This window comes from Cololabis saira, chromosome 12 (assembly GCF_033807715.1).
Source record: "Cololabis saira isolate AMF1-May2022 chromosome 12, fColSai1.1, whole genome shotgun sequence".
Lineage (NCBI taxonomy): Eukaryota > Metazoa > Chordata > Actinopteri > Beloniformes > Belonidae > Cololabis > Cololabis saira.
In genome coordinates this window covers 27,657,592-27,677,882 of record NC_084598.1, presented here as the reverse complement: position 1 = coordinate 27,677,882, position 20,291 = coordinate 27,657,592, and the positions used below count along the sequence as shown (strand labels likewise).

Below are 20,291 nucleotides of genomic sequence, written 5' to 3'. Positions count from 1 at the left end.
GACACACTGTTGCTGTGAAACATAAAACCAATTATCTCGGTGTTGCACCGGGGCATTGTGGGTATTGAGGTTTGGCGTCACGTTTTGGATCCAGCATGGCAGCGCAACAGAAACGGTTTGTTGCTAATTTCTTCAATTTTTTGCTGTACTCAGTGACAATTACAGTTTATTTAACATTGTATTTAAAACTTAAACCGCTTTCGAGGTATTCGTGAAGTTTGAGACTTTAATGAGAATGTTTTAACCTAATGTGACTATATTTTAGCAATCCATGGTGTTAGCATAGAGCGCTCAAGCTGACATAAAAAGTTAAGTGTATTCACTCTTTCGTTTTAAACTATTTACAAGCTTTATTATCAGAGCTGTTATCGGGTAACTTTCACGTGGACCTCAAAACCACAAAAAGCGTTTGCATCGATGCGAGAAATGGTATAACACGTTTAGTACACGTGTGTCATGTGTTGAATTGCTGTTTGTAGGAAACTGGAGGAGCTCAACATGGACGAGTTCCTAGTGAAGGGGTTTGATTCTCTAGATGAAGATGATTCTGGAGAGGAGACTCTTAAACAAGAAAAGAACAAGAAAAAGAAGGACGTGAAGCCTAAGATGTGAGTAATTTACTTTGAGATGGTTTTCTGTCTGCATGTAAATACTGGGATCAAATCTCTGCAAGCTTCTACCTCTTGTTATTTCTAGACACGAGAATAAAGGTAAAGCCTCTCAGCACAAGGAGCAGCTATCCAGGTTAAAGAACAAAGATCCAGAGTTTTTCAAGTTTCTCCAAGACAACGATCAAACACTGCTGAATTTTGATGATGAAGACAGTTCTGAAGACGAGGATGAGGAAAAGTACCACACACTACCATCTTCACTGAAGGTAAGCATGTTGCTTCTGTGTATTCACGAGTCCTGTTCTGTTAAATAAACATTCTCACATTTCCATGTTTTGAATGAAGGAGGGCAGCTCTGATGAAGATGAGGATGGTGATGATGATAATGATGAGGATTATAAGGGTCCGAGTTCTTCGAAGAAAAAGGCCGTGGAGGCGATCAAAGTCACAGACAAAATGATTGAAGAATGGAAAGTGGGCTTGAAGAAAGAACCCACCCCTCGTCTCTTCAGAGAAGTTACTCAAGCCTTTAAGGCGGCGGTCGCCACAACGAAGGGTGAAGGACAGGCTCAGTGTCGGTACAAGGTGGCCGATAGTTCAGGTACGTCAAGATGGATGGATAGCGCTTTGTTGCTTAGACTGTACAGTGGTTACCACAACTTTCTAGAAATTTGTTTCATATAAGCAGCATTGTTGTGGCATTTAAATGACCTCCAAGTCCTACCTTGGTAGATGTACTTTTTTTTTCAGTACTTTTATGTTGTAATAGTGAATTCACCTGTAAGTTGATAAAAATAGCCCATAAATCTGGCAAAAGTTCAAAACATTCTGTTAATTGTGAGACACTGCAGATATGTTCTGTTTTGCTTTTTCTGTGACTTGAGAATCTTTTGGCTACTGCCTCCTTTTACAAACAAAACAATTAAACCACATTAGGATAGGCTCAGCAACATATTCTGTCATTTACTGGTTTCTCCCTCTCTACTGTATAAACTGTTAATATAGAAACAGTTGTGTTTATCAATATGTATCCCTCCATGGGAACATCTTCGATGTTTCTCTCTGTACAAACTAACTAATGTAGGTAATTGTACACTCAGCGGTTGAGATTGCCATCGTTTTACTGATATATTCTACAATATACATAATGGTATTAACGATTCAATATGTTTTCTGCCTGTTTGTCAAAAGACAACTGATAGAAAATTAGCAGGGACCTGGTTAACTTTAACTTGGTCTTAAAGCATCTAATTTAGCTTTAACCACATACAGATAAACATTTAAGTCACTTAAAACATCTAACTAATTGTTGTTTGACAGAATAGTTTGAACCAAAGTACTTTTATGAATTAAGAGTTGTTTTTTTTCCTCTTCCTGACCACATGGTCTCATCATCTTTGTTTGCTCACTTTAATAAACCAGGAAAGGAATGCAATTGTAACGCAAATGAGAGTATTTCAGTTACCTTTTGTTCAGAATCCTGCAATGGGATCTTGTCACCTAGAAAAGTCTTTATATTCTAATTTATACTTTTTTTGTTATGTCTGTGTACATGATTGAAGGTGTGTTTTTAGTCTAGAGTGGAAGTGAACCCCCAAGATATTAGAAAGGATTTTACGTCTTTCAAAATTCACACTTACGTGATTATTTCTGTAGTCGACACAATCCAACATTCACACCTCATGATGAAAACACAGGAATGCTTTTACAGTTAATTAATAATTTTCACTTTTGTCAGCCACGTTATAAAATAAATATCAAATATATTCTTTTCAAATGTTATATCTTTCCAGCAGGCGTCTGCCTGGATTTTGAAGAAAGAACATTATAGTTGGACACAAATTTTTTTTATATGTAAGACTTGCTTAAATGTTCTGTCAGATATCGTACAACTGGTTTCACTTAACACTTTTCTTCCTCGTTTATACACAGTGTTCAACGCATTGGTCCTTTTCTGTATAAAAAGTATTGGTCCGACCCTCCAGAGGATGCTTAGCCTCAAGCCAGACAAAGACCAGAGAAAGTATGAAGTCCACACTACACCTGCTGGTTTCATTTCTTCTTGATGGATTCAGCAGTTTAACTCCACACTTTTTTCTTCTCTCCTCCATTTTGTCTCCAGGCTGGTGCTCCCCTCTTCTAGTCCAAAGTGGCAGAGGAATCAGACTGACATCAAGATGTATCTCAGTGGAGTCGTTCAGGTTCGTGTTGTTGTCTGTTTTATATTCAGTTAAGTTCAATCACTTTTTATACAGTTTAAGCAGGGAAGAGATCAATTATTGTGCAGGAATAGAGTATCTGTCGCGACATTCCTTCGTTGACTCTTGTGGTCTGAAAAGGTGCCGGTGATCATTTGTTTACCACTAACTTTCTTGCTCTCCATCTGCAGCTGTTGTCTTGTCTAACAGAATCAACAGTCATCAACGCAGTCCTGCAGCACGCCAACCAGCTTGTACCGTACTACCTTTGTTTACCTAAACAATGTCGTCCGCTCATCAAGGTAATTCCTGAACCCTGGAGCTGCTGCATTTCAATGAAATGTTCAGTTGTTCATTTGGAAAACTTGGAAGTGTCTTCTTTTTTTTCATCTTCTTTCTTATTTTTTCTTCAGCAATTATTAAAGCAGTGGAGCACAGGGGAGGAGACGAGCCGGGTTCTTGCTTTTCTGGCTCTCAACAAAATCTGCCGACACAAGCAGGAGACGTATCTTACCCCTCTTCTCAAGGTGAGGATGCTAAAAGGAGGCACACACCAGCAGATGTGAATGTAAACTGGACTTTCATGAAATTGTGCTTTAAAGCTGCATCTTGTCTGTCCACAGATTTGTGTCTGGTTAATTTTATGTAATCTTATGTCCCTTTTTTCCCCCCTTCCACAGCAAATGTACATTTTCTATGTGCAAAACTGCAAGTTCACATCTCCCAACGTGCTGCCCATGATCAACTTCATGCAGAGAACTTTAACAGAGATGTACTCCCTGGACACACAGGCCACCTATCAACATGCCTTCGTCTACATCCGACAGCTGGCCATTCATCTCAGAAACGCCATGACCATGAAGAAGAAGGTAGGATTGCTTACACGCTGTGCTCTTGCCGAGACGGCCTTCTTTGTAACCATTCAGGCGAAGCATTACATTTGAACCAGCAGCACCTGGTACTTTTAATCGCACGCAGATTTATAGCGCATGTACCGTTCATCATTGGCCTTCCGGGGATCAACATCACTCTTAAGTTTAGAACAAATTAAAGGTGAAATCCTTCGGTGACTAGATGGCTAAATATCATCCAAAGGTCAATCATAAAGAATGCAATTCATGCACCTTGTGCAACATGCCAGTGTGTGAGCAAATGACACCATCACGGTTGTCAGTCTAAGCTAAGATCTCTGTTCAGATGGGTGTTATAAGAAGAAATGTTGTGTCCTTATTTATGCTCACAAAGATTAAATTGTCACAAAGAATGACAAATACGTAAATAAACCACAATCTTCTGATCATACACATCTTGAACAGTGACTAAAATAACACGAGTTGAACCTGCCCTTGTGCCCCTGTTCAACACGAGTTGAACAGGGGCATAATGAGAAATAACGTCTATTGTTTCTGCCTGTACTCATTATAATTAAACCAGGGCAAATGAAACTGATAACAGCACCCCCTAGTCCTGGACTGGTGCTAGAGCCAGTTCAGAGCGGGTTCATCTTTGTAATATTATTGAATAGAAATTTTTCAGTATCATTTGACTAGGGCTGGGGATCGATTCAAATGTCAAGATTCGATTCCGATTCTTAAGATTCAGAATCGATTATCAAGATTTGATTTGATTCGATTCCGATATTGATTTGGGTTAGTGTTATTAAAACTGTTATTTGAGCTGTTGCATGAATTATATGACTGTAGTTATGCAAAATATTACTACTAGTATTATATTGAGATTAAACGGCAAGTATTGGCAGCTAATGATGCTGTAAGGACCAATCAGCTCCCAGAATGCTGATAGAACTGCTTTCAGAAACATCATGTGGGTCAGAATTACCAAACAGATCCAGGGCAGCAAACAGAGACGGATGAAATCGGTTTTATTTTTTCCCACAGTCCGTTTTTATTTGTTCCATTTTCAGTCTATTTTAGTTTTTAATTTTTGAGCATTTGGTTTTTTAGCATTTTTTGCAAATGTAACCCCAAGACAGTATATAAAGTAATGAAATATAGACAATTTATGCAATTATAACCTAACACTTTAATGTTTTCATACCTTTAAACATATTTAAAGGCAAAAACATGACACCAGTTTTTCTCGTGTCCAACAAAACATTCCTTTTTTGGGGATAAACAAAAAAATAACCAAAAGTTGTAATGTAATGATGAAAAAAAAAAAAAAAAAACATAAATAATAAAATAAAATAAAAAGAATCGATCTTTAGACATATGAATCGATTTTTAGGAATTAATATGAGAATCGATTTAGAATTGGGAAATCGATTTTTTTCAACACAGGCCTACATTTGACCCACCCTTTAGTACGGGAACACTGCGCATGAAGGACACATCAGTTTTTTTCTTTTTCCCCTTTAAACCAGTGCCGTAGTATCTTCAGTCTTCATTTAGAAAGATTTTTGGATACAGCAGCTCATACATGTGAATGCTTATGGCGATGCTGAACGATTTTATAAACGCAGCTACAATTGAGACTTGAAGCAGCTTTTTTGAGTTGGATCCATGAATGCATGTGGGTGTAACTGCTAATGAGAAAGATGGTTGTTTTTCTGGTATCTCCAGTCCACTTGCCAAAGTGTCTTTGGGCAGGACGCTGGTTCCATTTTGCCCGATACGTTCATCCCTCTGTGTGGGTGTGTTTCATTGATTTTAAAAAATAAAAATGGGGGGCGGATCATGAAGTCTTGCAAATGGAAGAGATAATGGCATCTAATAAAATCTGAGCAGCCAGAGGTTGTTGTTAAACAGAAAATAGACGTCCAAATGTCTGTTATGAAACTGCATTTGGACTTTCAGCAAATTGTATCTCTGTATCTAGCGATGCATCCACCCACTATGTTTTAGTTTCTGTCCAGTTTCCATTTTTTAATTGAATAATAACTGGTACTGATTCTGATATAAAAGTATGGTTGTTAATGTTGTTCTCTGTCATTCTTAAATTAAATATATTTGCAATAAAGGTACAAAATACTGGGGGAAAAAAAAAAACCCTCGAAGATGACATTCATCCCTTCAAATAAGTTAAAAACAACAGTGGTTTCATCCGTGCAAATTAAAACTTGTGTGGCTGTTCTGGTACTAAAAAAAAATTAAAGGTTAGAACTTGAATTAGATTTTTTTTATTTTTTTTTTAAATTGATCATTCCAGTATGTATTATGTCCGTATCGGCTATTGGGTGGGACTGATACCATCTCTTACATCACACAAGATGAGATTTTAAACTCATAAAAAGGAAAATATATGAGAAGATTGGGAGAAACGGTTCATATTTTTTTCATCCCATGTGTGATTGTGTACGCATAAAGAAAGGAGGGGTAGGTGTAGCGTGCGTGTGTGAGGCACAGAACGGTGCCATGTAAGATCAAACTCCCTTTTTCTTTTCTTTTCTTTTTTCTAGAGGATCTTTTTCATGCAACTAAGTCTCTGAAACCTTTTTTATTAAGATCAGTTTAAACATCTTCCTACAGTTAAAGAGCACAAAGCTTTTATCTGAATGTTCATTGACTTGTCTGATCTAAATAGATTTTTTTTTTCCTGTTTTGGTTGATTGTTGCTAGGAAACATACCAGTCGGTGTATAACTGGCAGTATATCCACTGTCTGTACCTGTGGTGTCGGGTGCTCAGCACCCTGCATCCCAGTGACGTTCTGCAGCCTCTCATCTATCCACTCTGCCAGGTGATAATCGGCACAATCAAGTGAGTGAGCGCTTTGATTATTTCTGTCAGCACCTCGGATGAAAACTCATCCACTTAACGCAGTGTTTTATATTCTGTCAGAAGCATTTCTCGTCCAGACGTCTGCTGTTATATTTGATTTGAATGCTTTAGTATCATAAGACTTTGTAACCCTCTGGATTTATTTATTAAAAAAAGTGAATCCAGAAAATCCCCAAAAGTTGACCCGTGTTTGAAATTGAAAAACAGTCAATATAAGTGAGTTTTTGGTACCATAAGACTTTGTAAATTCCATGTGGATCTTCAAAACAGGGATACTTATTATCAGCAGTATCTGAATCAAGTGATCAAATCTATTGATATTTATGACTGATTTATAGCTGATATAAGCCTTGAATGAAGTTTACAACTCTGTCTTTATAAGTCAATATGTTATAAAATTGATCTTGAAGTCTGTATGGACCCAGTTTTGCATTGATGCTGTTAAATGTAAATCCAGAAGTTTGCGTTAATTAATCATTATTTCATAAATTGTTACCAATCGTACAGGACTGTCTCAGAAAATTAGAATATTGTGATTTTCTGTAATGCAATTACAAAAACAAAAATGTCATACATTCTGGATTCATTACAAATCAACTGAAATATTGCAAGCCTTTTATTATTTTAATATTGCTGATCATGGCTTACAGCTTAAGAAAACTCAAATATCCTATCTCAAAAAATTAGAATATTGTGGGAATCTTAATCTTGAACTGTAAGCCTTAATCAGCAATATTAAAATAATAAAAGGCTTGTAATGAATCCAGAATGTATGACATTTTAGTTTTTTTAATTGCATTACAGAAAATAAAGAACTTTATCACAATATTCAAATTTTCTGAGACAGTCCTGTATAGTGTTGGTACTTGCTTTGAACTGTCAGGGTTGTGATGTCTTACTAAAACCACCATATTGCTATGCATTTTACTGGCAGCAGGTGGAGACATTGACTGCTGTCGTTTTCTTTTTTTCCCACTCAGACTTGTCCCTACTCAGAGGTATTACCCCTTGAGGATGCACTGCTGCAGGGCCCTAACCCTGCTGTCCAGCAGCACCAACACGTTTGTGCCTGTTCTGCCTTTCCTCTTGGAGGTAAGACCTCTGGTCAACGCCACAAACCACCGTGCAGATGTGTCAGAGTCAGTGCGGCTTAAAGAGAGCTACGTGGAGTTTCCAACAGTCTCTGGCATCAAAACACATCACACATCACACAGAGCAACGCACCAGAACTGAACCCCTCAAATACGTCTCAGTGATGTGTAGTAAAAAACTGTCAGTTGGTTTTTCTTGTTTCGGATGGAAACGGTGAAAAGGTAGATGTGAAATGTTCCGTCGGTGGCTTGCCGTGGAAAAAACATCAGTGTTGTGTGAAATGCGTTTTGGTCTCAACGGCTACAACTGAAGGAGCTTGGGAGGAAATGTATCTGCGAGTACCACCTTTGTTATCAGACCAATTGCAGGTCTCCAACTGACAGCTTCGTCGTTAGGTCAGGTGTTAATGCCGCGGTTGTACGTGTGTGTGTGTGTGTCTTGTGTACAATTGTGTGCAAGTGGTTGCACATGCTCTGGGGCTTTGTTGTGGTTTGTGAAGGAGAGCACTGGTGCTGGAGGCGGTGACAGCCTCGGCCCACTGGGAGTGGTCAGTGTGTGTGTGTGTCTGTGTGTGTGCATTCAACAGTTTGACCAAAGCGACAAAGACACAGTTGTGGTTTACACTCTGGGCACTAACACACTTTGCAGACCACATCCTCTCTGCCTATGTCCCTCCTCCTTGCACACGCACTTTCAAAGCCCCCGCCCTGCAAACCCCAGCAGCAGCAAGCTGTGTTTATTTGTGACGCACAGTACTTCCTGTGTTTCTTTTTTTTTTTTTTCTCCCTTACTGTTCCCCTTGTTAAAGGCAGGCGGAGGTACGCTGCTACTGTTTTAATTAGAGCAGCAGAAGCAGCCCCCTTCCTCCGGTGTGTCTGTGCCTGTGTGTGTTCTCGTATCTCCAAGGGGGGTGTATGATTCGGAGCTTCCTGCTTCTAGCTGTGTGCGTGTGTGTGTGTGCATGCGTGCGTGCGTGTGTGTGTGTGTGTGTGTGTGTGTGTGTGTGAGCACATCAGGGTTGGCCCATGCCTTCCCACTTCCCCCTGGCTCCCCCGCAGACCGCCACCACATCCTATGTTTGTACAGACGGCACCGGCCAGGAACGTTGCTCTGCTGCGCACACAGAGAGCATTAACGACCACACACACACACTCACACATGCACAGATACAGGGATCAGAAATAGCTCAATACACAAATACAAAACAGAATTTCACTTGCACACTGTGGGCAGATGTGAAAGCTTGCAGACAAATGGCCCACACGTTAGAATGTACTTTCGCAGACTAAGATAGAAATCTGTCGTCTTGGTAACGCAGGAGTTTTTAAATGTGCGGCGTTGTTTAGTGATTGTCAAAAACTCAGTCATCGCTTAGACGCTGAAATCCGTCGGTATGTTATCTTCTGACAGCAGACAGAGGATGTATATTTAGTTTCTGTTCAGTGCATACGATATATAACTGTTAGAAAAACATTTTATAATTAAAAGTTAAGTAAAGATCTTTATTAGTTGGGTAACTTAATGCACACTGATTTGGAAATTTGCAGGTTATCAGGTTGAACTATCAGGTTTTCCTTGATGGGAGTTTTGATTGGACAACAGGTGGTTAATGATCTTCCTTTCACAATAAACTGGTTCCCTTTAAAATCTAACCAAAAGTATGTTAAAAGCCTATAATAATATAGAACTTTTTTTTTTTTCTTGTTTTTTATTTTATTTGCTTTAGTCTGCTCTCTGAACACAGCACTCTTCATTCTGTTGCCACAGTGAGGATGGAGTTCAGTTTTCCTCTCTTTTTGCAGATCTTCCAGCAGGTGGACTTCAACAAGAAACCAGGCCGAATGAGTAAGAAACCCATCAACTTTGCAGTCATCCTGAAGCTGAACAAAGTCAACCTCATGGAGAAGGCCTACAAGGTGAGCCCTGCTGCGTCCAACTGGGACGTGTTTACTCCTGTTGGTGTCTTTAGTGCACTTAAAAGGAGCAGCTGATCAGATGAGTGCTCCTCTTAGCCCGTATGTGCACATAAGGGGATTGAGGGCAGCGACGACAGCCCCTTGTCATTGCTCTAAAACTGTCCCTGAGTCGCCAGGCTCGGCTTCGCAGCCAAGAGGATTGCAGGACGGCTCTTTGGGATTATCCTCCGCCCTGTCACTTGGACTGTTCGCACTTCTGTCACCTGGGGAGTTGGCTTGTAAACTTGGCTCACTGACCTGATCTGCCTGAACCTGGAAACGTATCGTTTTCATGTGTAATTTGGTCCGTTTTCAGGGCATTCGCTTGACGCAGCGAATGGAGTAATACCAGCGGAAACCGTGGCGACAGCATTGAGCAGTATAACTCACATGCGAACTGCAAAAGGAGCAAACCTGAGATAAAAAGAAGAGGCATGTCCCAATGTATTTAATGGTCGAACAGCCCACCGCCGTCTAGTGCGCTGCCTTTTTTTTTTTTTTTTTTTTTTTTACATCTCCTGGAGCATGCATTATCATGATCTCCTCAACCGTTGCCATGTTGCTGAAACTGCTTCTTCTTCATCTTTTCCTTCATCTTCTGGTGTTTCTGGGCAGTTGCAAACAACTTTGTAGTGATGCATTTCCAACACCAACCAGTCTGAAAATGACATCAAAACATGGAAATGAACTCTGAGCTCAGCACTGCCCCCTAGTGGATGAATTGACTTAACAACCACAGCATCCTAAAAGACACATGGACTTACGAGAGCGAACGCTTGAATCCAGACATGCCTATTTACGTACATAAGGGAGCATAAATGGCTTTAAGTTTGGAACAGTCCATTAATATTAGTGTCAAGTTGTGGGCCGTCCTTGTGCACTTTGGCACAATTAAAATGGAACATAGGGTCTCCTAAATTGATTGTAAACATAAAGACTAAGTAGTCTTCTCCTTGTCAGCTATGTTTCAATGTAATTATCTTCATTCTACCACTATCTTTTGTTTAATAAAGGTTTCAAAGTCTTTGAATAATTTCTTTCTTCGTGCAGCCCGTTGATCAGATATGTTATTTTAGAGGGAGCTGGCAGAAAGCAGACAAGCACCAAAACAGCACCAAACTAAACTCGATAATCTTAATTTTCCATTTCTCCTCCGTGTTGTTTTTTTTTTTTCTCCGACATCGTGACAAGAATTCTGTCTACTGGGTTACTTCTCTAATATGAAATCCTGTAACCAACTCAGCTGCTGCTGAGACTGATTTAAGGTCCAAAGGAGTCAGAAGGATGGGCAGCGATCATAGCAGAAGATACATGAGGAGTTTCAGATGTTCAAAAAAAGCCTAAATCAATACTGCTTTTGCAGTGTGGGATCCTCACAGAGATTCTCTCGTTATACTTTGGTCTCAAAACTTTAGTTCACTGGGATGTCATAAATGATAATGATTTTAATCTGAAGCAACTGTGTGAATTTTGTTGTTCTGTTTTATTTCAGGATGGATTGATTGACCAGCTGTATGACCTGATTCTGGAATATTTTCACACTCAAGCCAGCTCCATCGGCTTCCCTGAGATCGCACTGCCCACCGTTATTCAAGTAATGCAAATGTTATTACCTGTGTATGTGTACAAGTGTCAAAGTTAACACAATTTCTGTTTAACGCCACTGTTTCTATTTTCAAAAGAAAACCCTCACGTTTCAGGAAACGTGACCCTCAGTCCATACTGTAGTTTGGAGAAACAAGAAGCGATGCAGCTGAAGTAGACTGTAAAATACAGTGCATGAACCATCAAAAAAGAAATATAGTTTTTCTTCGTATGGTGTGCCACCACAATGCTCTGGAAGGCGACGGGAAGGAGCCCACCGTCTGTCAATCAAAAGTTAATTCTGGATAGCAGCGCTTTTAACTTTTAACTGACCAACAGCAGAGTATCGCGCTTCACGTGTGGTGTTGGTGACGAAATCAGAAATTACCGCTGCCTACCACGCTGGATTAGTCTAAACTGCCGGTTCGATCTGATGATGGGTCGCTATTGGCCAAGCCGACTGTCGATCAAAAGGCCACGCCTCATATTTTCCATAAATTCACCCTTTATAGTTCAAGAAAATGAACCACTCTCACAGTTCTCGTGGATATAAAATAAAAAACACAAACCAGAGCGTTTTTTTTTTAAACCAAGCTTTAAATACCTATTTTAAAAAGCTTTTAAAGAGGAGATATTTTGACATGATGTGTTTGACATTATTCTGTGATGATAATAATAATAATAATAATAATAATAATAATAATAATAATAATAATAATAATAAAGTTTAATGAAATGTTTGCTTATTATAAATAACCTTTGTTGGACCAAAGTCTGCCCTCTCGAGACTTTCGGGCCATGTTTTTCACTTCATTCACACATTTGAACAATATATATTTAAGATAAACAGAGCATTAAAAAAACTATAAAAGTCTTGATTAATCGCAATGCATTTTTTTACATTTTTTTTTTTACATTTTTTTTTTAATTTTAAGTTTAGACAGGAAAGGGGGTTGAGAGAGGGAGAGAATGGGGACGACAGGCAAAGGGCCGCAGGCCGGGACTCGAACCTGCGACCGCTGCAGGAGGACTGTAGCCTCAGTACATGGGCTGCTTGCTTTAACCACTGTGCCACCCAGCGGCCTGTGATTAAAACATTTTAATCGTTTAACAGCCCTAATAGATATATGTACATGTATATAAGCACGCAATCAGAAGACAGGATCTTTTTTTATTTTTTTTGTCAGTTCCTTTTGGTTCTCATGCTCCTCATCCTTGTCCCCTGCAGCTGAAAGCTTTCGCGAAGGAATGCAAAGTGGGCAATTACTCGAAGCCGGTACGCCAGCTGTTGGACAAGGTACAGGAGAACAGCCGCTACATCACGGCCCAGAGACAGAAGGCCAGCTTCGGAGTGGGTGAGGTCGCCGCTGTGGTAAGTTGGAGCCTATGTGACGTTTGAAAATGAGTTGTAAATACTGCTAAACGTTTTTCAATCAAAACAATGTAGATGCACCATACAAGTAGTCGGAGGAAGTTGTCACATATTAGTCGAGGTCATTTAAACATAAAGTAAACCAACACTAATCTCATGTGGTGTTATTCTAATTGTTATTCTTATTATCATCGGTCATCACTTCTGCATTAGTTGTGTCTTCTTCATATATTGTCCAAAAGCACCTAAAATGAGCAAAGAGGTCTAGCGGGGCAAAAAAAAGACTGTGTTTGAGAGTTAAATCTGAAATATAATCCTTCAGTTGTTAGTCACGGTCCTGCCTGTGGTTGCAATCGCACCACACCAGCAAACAGCCACCTGCTGCTGCCGTGAAGCCGTCAAGATGCCCCTAATGGAGGTGCTGATAAAACAGCCCAGAAGTTGTGAAGTCGGTGACACGGGGAGAGGGTTACTCTGCTTCACTGGTGGAGCGAGCTGCAGGTGTGCCACTAACCCTCATAAAAAGAAGCTGTTTTATATGAGGAGGCAATTGGAAAAATGTGAACCAAATCCACCAAACTGTGGATTTGGAGAATTTTTACACTTAATATCCTGAAATCCCTTCGGGATCCGGTCCAGTTAGAGAAAGTCAAGCAGAGCTTGAACCTTGAATTTAGGACGGTTTAATATGTTAACTGTAGCAGACTAAGATGGACCCTGTGGTTAGTGAAAGCTCTTACAAGCTTTAAAACCAGTGTCACCTGTTTTAATGAGTAGCTGGTTGAGATGCGTGTGCGTGTGTGTATGTGTGTGTGTATATGTGTGTGTGTGTGTGTGTTTGTGTGTGTTTGTGTGGCCGTCTTGCCTTGGCTGCACCTGGACTGTTCATGTTTTAGAGTTTTTAAAAAGGAAATTGAAGATGATGGTGTTTGTGTAGATTTAGCAGAGATGTGTGCATGTGTGATTGTGTGTGTGTGGAGCAGTTAGAGCGGCACCATGCCAGCGCCTGTCACCTCAGCTCTCAGTTCAGCAGAGGCTGTCGCCATGGCACTGACACAGGCGAGGGAGAAGGGACAGCCCTGCTGCTACCGTTACGGAAAGGCCAAGGCCCCCTTCTGGCTGCCGGCCCCCCACTGACATGTCACCTAAACTGAGAGCGAGCCTGCTTAATGATGCCCAGCTTACATCCTGGTCATCTACTGGTCTTTCTCATCTTTCTGAGATCTTAGTCTCAATCTGAGGGTAAATTCAGAAGTAAAATGCCATGTTTTTTTGTTTTTTTTCTTGCACACATCCTTATTACACATCTTAATAGCGGCACAGCAAATTGTGGTAAATGTGTTAAGCTAATGGGGGCAAGAGGCTGCGCTCTGTTCGCACTATTGAATTTGTCGGTCAGATAATGTGATTGAGCCTAATCAATATCATCCACACAGACCCTGTAGGGCCAAGAGAAGATCTTCTTTTTAATGCTTCTTTAATCTGTTTGTCTTCAGCATCTTCTCACTCTCATCACTGTCTTGGTTTTTTTCCTGATTGATGTGAAGATGCAGTTGAAAGCCGCAAGCATCAAGATGATTTGAGGCCCAGAGCGGAGGCTTAATTTTTGTGTGTGTGTTCAGTTAATACCCGTCTGGCCTCTGCTTATGTGCTCTCTGTGTTCTGTCAGGCGGCCTGGGAGAAGCAGATCCAGGCGCAGGGGACCCCCCTCAGCAAGTACTTTGTCAACTGGAAGAAACTGCGAGAGAAAGAGATACAGCTGGAGATCTCTGGCAAAGAAAGGGTGATTATGATCTTATTATTATTATTAATATTATTATCATCTTATAAGTCATGATGCGTGCGTACGTGTGTGTGTGTTGGTGAAAAAATCCTTTCTAGCGTTTTCCTTTTACCAATATCAGTTTTTTAAAGTAATACAGTCTGGTAAACCGTTTCTGTAATCGTCATAAATCTCATGCAAGCAAGTGTGTGTGTGTTGTTTTATAAAGATGGAGGATCTGGACCTGCCTGAGATCAAACGAAAGAAGATTCAAAAGAAGAAGGAGGAGGACAAGAAGGAGTTCAAGGATCTGTTTGAGTCGGACAGCGACTCGGATGAAGGGGACTCGGGACTCAAAGTCAGAAAAGGTAAGCTAACGCTCACATGCAACTTCCCCTCAGACTGAAACCGCTCTGGACTGGTGAAGCAGAGAAGCTGAGTTACCGCCCGTCTCGGCCTCCAGGGGGCAGTGTTTTGTCACTACAGAGCAAAAGTGGTCGGAAGGTACTGATTCTTAAATCTGATTCCCCTGCTGTTAACTGTGCATGTGAGAATCTCACGATCTCAAAGATGTGTCCACATGAGGCAGATCACCTGCGTCACAGTCGCCACGGGGCCCTGAGGTGCTGAAAACATCCTCACAGACCATTTTCAGTAGAGATGAAAGTTCAGTCCTAAATCAGACTTTGGTAAAAGTCTCCGTCCGTCCAGCCGTTTGGGTCGCTGCTCACGAAGATATTGAGCTCATGCTTTGACCCCGCGGCATGTCTTGTCCACTCTGGGTTGTCAACAGGTCAAAGACAGATGCAGCTTCTTCTTAACAGCTTTAGACTTGGTCATACTCAAAGAAGGGGAAGAAAAAATCCTCTGCAAGGTCACAGGAAAGAATTAGCCAGCAGGGCGATATATATTTTTTGTTGGTTATTTATTTATCTTGAAATACATCTGGACTGTATTGTAGGGAGAGTCCCCAAAAACGGATGGGCAGCTGCTGGCAAGTGGCCTTCCCACCCTCCTCCTCCTCCTCTTTTCGTTTGTCTTTCCTCCCCAATTGCTCACACACAAGCGGAGTGGGCCCCCCCACCCCACCCCACCCCCAACAGGAAGTACAGACTTGGATCCCAGCGGGTGTTCCTAATTCAAAACAGCCCACTGGAACAGCCAGAGGTGGCCGCTCCCGCTCCTCGCTCTCTCTTTTTCTTTTTTTTTCTTTTTTCCCTTTCCTCTCCTTTCTGGTACTTTGAGTTTAAACCAGCTGTCCCCACATGTTCTCGGCACACATGCATGTGCAGACGCACTTTCACATCTGAACAATAGTGCTCATCTGCACAGCCACCATCGCGCCACCCAATTGGAGGAGACGAGTTTTTGGGCTGCTCACCAAAGCTGCTTGTGGTCTCGCATGCTCCTGAAGCATTTGGGGGGCTCTTGATTTAGAACTGTGTGTGTGTGTGTGTGTGTGTGTTAGGGATGGGTGATATTTTACCGTTCACGATAAACCGTCAATAAAATTCCCCACGGTAAGAATTTGCCATCTCACGGTAAAAACGATAAATTGAGGAAATGAGAAAGAAAGAAAGAAAGAAAGAACGAACTATCGTTATTTGGATAAATGCCAGAAAGAAAGAAAGAAAGAAAGAAAGAAAGAAAGAAAGAAAGAAAGAAAGAAACGACTATCGTTATTTGGATAAATGAAAGAAAGAAAGAAAGAAACGACTATCGTTATTTGGATAAATGAAAGAAAGAAAGAAAGAAAGAAAGAAAGAAAGAAAGAAAGAAAGAAAGAAAGAAAGAAACGACTATCGTTATTTGGATAAATGCCAGAAAGAAAGAAAGAAAGATTCCCGTTGATGACACTTTTTGTATTGGTATTTTTTTTATCGTTATTGGGATAAATGCCAGAAATTATCGTGATAACATTTTTTGTCCATACCGCCCATCCCTAGTGTGTGTGTGTGTGTGTGTGTGTGTGTGTGGGGGGGGGGGGGGATCAGAGTGTGGCGATGATAAGTGATCCAGTGGGAACCTCTAAGGCACTACTGAAATCTGCTTCTACCATGTGCGCAGCAAAGAGTAGAAGATGGGAAAATCGTGTTTGTTGTCTTAAATTCAGATGGGAGGAGAAGTACCTGATGTTTTAATAGATGTTGTTTATTTGTGTGTGCACACTCTGGAAAATGTGCGCACTAGCAGTGCTGTACACAGAGGAAGCAGCTCTGCTTTTCCTCCCTCAATCACGCCGTCAGCCTCTCATCGCGTCTCGACTTCAAAGCCTTTGGACCCTAGTTGTCCCTTTGGCTAGACAACACACATGCACACTCCACTTAGAGGATAGCACAACACAAGTTCAGACAACTCCCCACTTCTCTCCAGCACACACACACACACAAGCACGCACACACCGACTCTGCCATCATCGTCGTAGCTCTGGAACCTGCCTGCTATCTCCATTTACTATATTTAGGCCGTGAGCATAAGATGTCTGAAATTGTCGGTAGTAAACTGTCATGGGTGTTTGTGCAGCAGCAGCGGCGCCTGTAATCGACTCTCAGCTCCATCTCAGGAGGAAATAGACACTTCCAGCTGCCTCTGATACCTGGCCCACATATCTGCATCTCCAAAGTCCTCAGACGTCAGCAGAGCTTCAGTGCAAACTTAGAAATATCTGAAGAAAGTTACTCTCGACAAAAATCAGTGCGGTGCGATGATTTTCACTGTTTTCCTCGCAGGTAAGAAGAGCAGCCCTGCGTCAGACGACGAGGATGATGATGACCTTGAAGATCTGAGTGACTCGGGTGATGACGGAGAGATGGAGGGAGGAGACATAGGTTGGTGTATAATCAGTGTTCAAATATAGCAGCAGTTTAAGATGCTTTAAATGTTTAAAATGTATAAAGTAACTGTAGATGAGAGAGGTCTGGTTGGTGGGTATCGATGACAGCTTAATTACAGTCAAGGTTCAAGAATTAGATTTTATTCACTCTGTTTTTTAATGTATTAAATGTAAATATTTGAGTCCTGGCTAGATGGGAAACTGATCATTTGCACAATAGCAAAAATAAAAGTGAAAGAACACCCTGAAATTTAAGCTTTTCTAAGAAGTTTAACCTCTTCTTGTTTAATTCAGTCCCTGAAATTAATTTTAATCCATTCATTAACCTACATCTCTACAGTGGAAACCTTTAACCTGTCCTGTAAAAACAAGTTTTGGGGATATCATCCAAAAGTGCAATAAAACTGAGCAGCACTGTCAGCAACAGTCAGTTGAGCACAAGTAAATGAGACTTCTGGGGAGGAACATCAAACAGAATATAAGTAATGAACACATTCATTATTTCAAGAAATTGATTCACCATCGTCAGCTTATTTACCATTATTAGGCCCATTTCACTGTTGAGAAATGGTTATGACTACAGATGCGCTAGTTTTTGATTTTCTTAGGGTGCTTTCACACCTGTCCCGTTTGGAGCAGTTGTTCCAGAACAGGGAACGTTTCCCCCTAAAGATCGGATCGTTTGATATATGTGAACACAGCAATCGCGCTCGGAAGCGGCACAAAACAAGCGAGCCGAGATCGCCTAGGAGAGGTGGTCTCAGCCCGATTCCATTCGAGACCTGAAACGGTTCATTTTTTTTATTTATGGTGAGAACATAATCGACACAGCAACCGACACAACTCCATTCATGTGTATGTGCGACCGCGCCGCAAGGAGAATAGTCGGTGCAGCCTCCACCACCTTCTCTCTTATTGGACGTGCCGAGATGTTGTCACAGCGCGGCACGGTGAAATTAAACAATGTTCAATTCGGACAGGGTTTGCGCAGTGCAAAACGCCACGGCAGCGCCCTCTCGCCCGCAGAGCGGTCCGCTCTGCGTCGGTAGCACATACATGAATGGGATCACCGGCGGCTGCGGTCTGCGCACCCTCTCTGTGAAAGGGGCATGTTGTTTTTCCCGGGATGCGGAAGAGGAAACTCATCCCACGTTCATTTCTGACCAATCAGAGAACAGCTGGTTCGCGCATGGCATTTGTTATCAGCTTTGAACCGGTACAGAAGTTTGCCTTGTGAACACAAACCCCACAAATGAGAAACGAAACAATTGTATCAATTTAGCCCCTGAATCAGAACAAAACAAACGGGCCACAGGTGTGAACCAGCCCCCTTGTCTCGCGCTCAGAAGGCACGCCGATTTTTCCCGGTGGCCAGCCGCGGTATTGCAACAAAAAATCCCATGGGGCCCAGAAAGCTTTTTACCCATAGACCGCAATAGTAAAAGAGAAGCCTCTAAAACTGTTCACAGGACACCTCCAGCTGTAATCACCGGCAATTACTAATCTTTGTATTCTATATTTTTAAGTCATGGACTTTATATCTGTCAAAAATGTTTTCTAACGGCCAGAAAAGTCAAAGAAAAGTCTTTCTGGGCGTGACGTCACGGCTGACGTCACAGCCGTGTCCGTGCACTCCATGGATGTATTATATTAATATATATTATGTAATTATATTATATTAATACATTAATAATATATGTAATACTATACATGTAATAATATACATGAATTAATATATTATATTAATACATATTATATTAATATTCGCGTCATTGCCCCGGGGCATGATGGGAGACCCCAGAGCATCATGGGAGGTGACTCAACTGCGCATGCTCTATGGGCCCGTGTACGCGGAAGTAAACCCGGAAGTCAGAAATTTTTTCGGGCACATAAGCTGGCTGAGCAAAATGCATTGAAATGAATGGGCGGCCATTTTTGGTCTTCCATCCAGTTCTATAATACATCCATGGTGTGAAAGCACCCTTAAAGGTGTAGGATAGCAGAAGCTGCAGACTGTGTGCTCTACTGGCTTTGTTTTTAGCCTCTGAACATGTTAGTTTCATATTGAGCATGCTCTGCAGGGTGATGCTGCTTTAAGTTTTGGATTAAGTTAATTGTCTCACATGTGTTGGTTCTTACTTTTTTTGCCTTACAATTTGGATTTTACACAATTATGCACCCACAAGAAAAACTTCCATAACATGGTCCCCAGTTACTACGTCTTATTGATGTGAAAATGGACTTCTCCAATATTCTTAGTTTCTAAGATGATGTATTTACAGGCAACTTAAATGAATCCAAATGTCCGAGGCTGTGCATGTAATGCATGTTCGGAGTATGGGGGGAAAAATGTCTGCTGTTTGCTGATTTCAGCAAACAGTATTGGTCAATAGTGGTCATAGCTGAGCGACTCCAGTCAACAATTAGTGCATCTCTAGTTTTTAGCCACAGTTTATGCAAAATTATTGTTATTGTACATTAGTACAGCAAGTCATCACTTCTCCTCTGCTTTGCTGCCTTCTGGCTCCTTTCTCTTTAAGGACCCCCTTAAACCCCCCTGAACCCCAGTCTGCCTCGACTGGTCCAAAACACCAAAGTTCAAGACTGATTCTTTAAAATAAAACAAATTTCTTTTAAAATATATTTTAAAATGTAAAATGTGACGTTTATAGGTACATTTATGATGGATGCTATCGTGTTGACATCATGAAATGTTTTCCAGTTTCTGGTGTTTTCATGCAGCTGAATATAAAAACTAAAGTGCTTCCTGTTACTTCCAGGTGATGACAGTGAGGAAGGGGATGAAGATTCCTCCAAGACTCCCCAGCCGCTGTCCTCCGCTGCCCTGATAAGGCTGGCTGAGGGAGATGAGGACGTGGTTGTAGATCTGGATCTGTCCGATGATGATTGAAATCCATCAACTCTCCACATTTAACACATTTTTTGACTTTTTGTATTTTTTTTTTTTTTTTCATTACACGTGTACAGTGGAAATAAGATTGTGGTGTTATTTTATTCAAACTGCAAAAAACAAGACAGAGTTCAAGAATCCAAACCGTGTCACCTTGATTTATTTAAGTTTTCTTTTTAAAATGCAGATTAATGGCGGCGTGCAAGTGAATTTTAACACCCAAGTGCACCTGAA

The 20,291-nt window shown here is 41.1% G+C and overlaps 1 protein-coding gene across 1 annotated transcript; it reads left to right on the top strand.

Annotated features, from left to right (window-relative positions):
* The first annotated feature begins 58 nt into the window (after positions 1-58).
* noc2l (NOC2-like nucleolar associated transcriptional repressor) lies at positions 59-20,195 on the top strand. The gene is made up of 18 exons (XM_061736338.1): positions 59-115; positions 480-608; positions 697-877; positions 957-1,212; positions 2,544-2,634; positions 2,734-2,812; positions 3,001-3,111; positions 3,223-3,336; positions 3,490-3,678; positions 6,388-6,527; positions 7,529-7,640; positions 9,443-9,556; positions 11,088-11,189; positions 12,408-12,551; positions 14,221-14,334; positions 14,543-14,681; positions 17,043-17,141; positions 19,927-20,195. The coding sequence occupies exons 1-18, from the start codon at positions 96-98 to the stop codon at positions 20,055-20,057; spliced, it is 2,265 nt and encodes a 754-aa protein (XP_061592322.1). The 5' UTR covers positions 59-95; the 3' UTR covers positions 20,058-20,195.
* Positions 20,196-20,291: the final 96 nt, after the last annotated feature.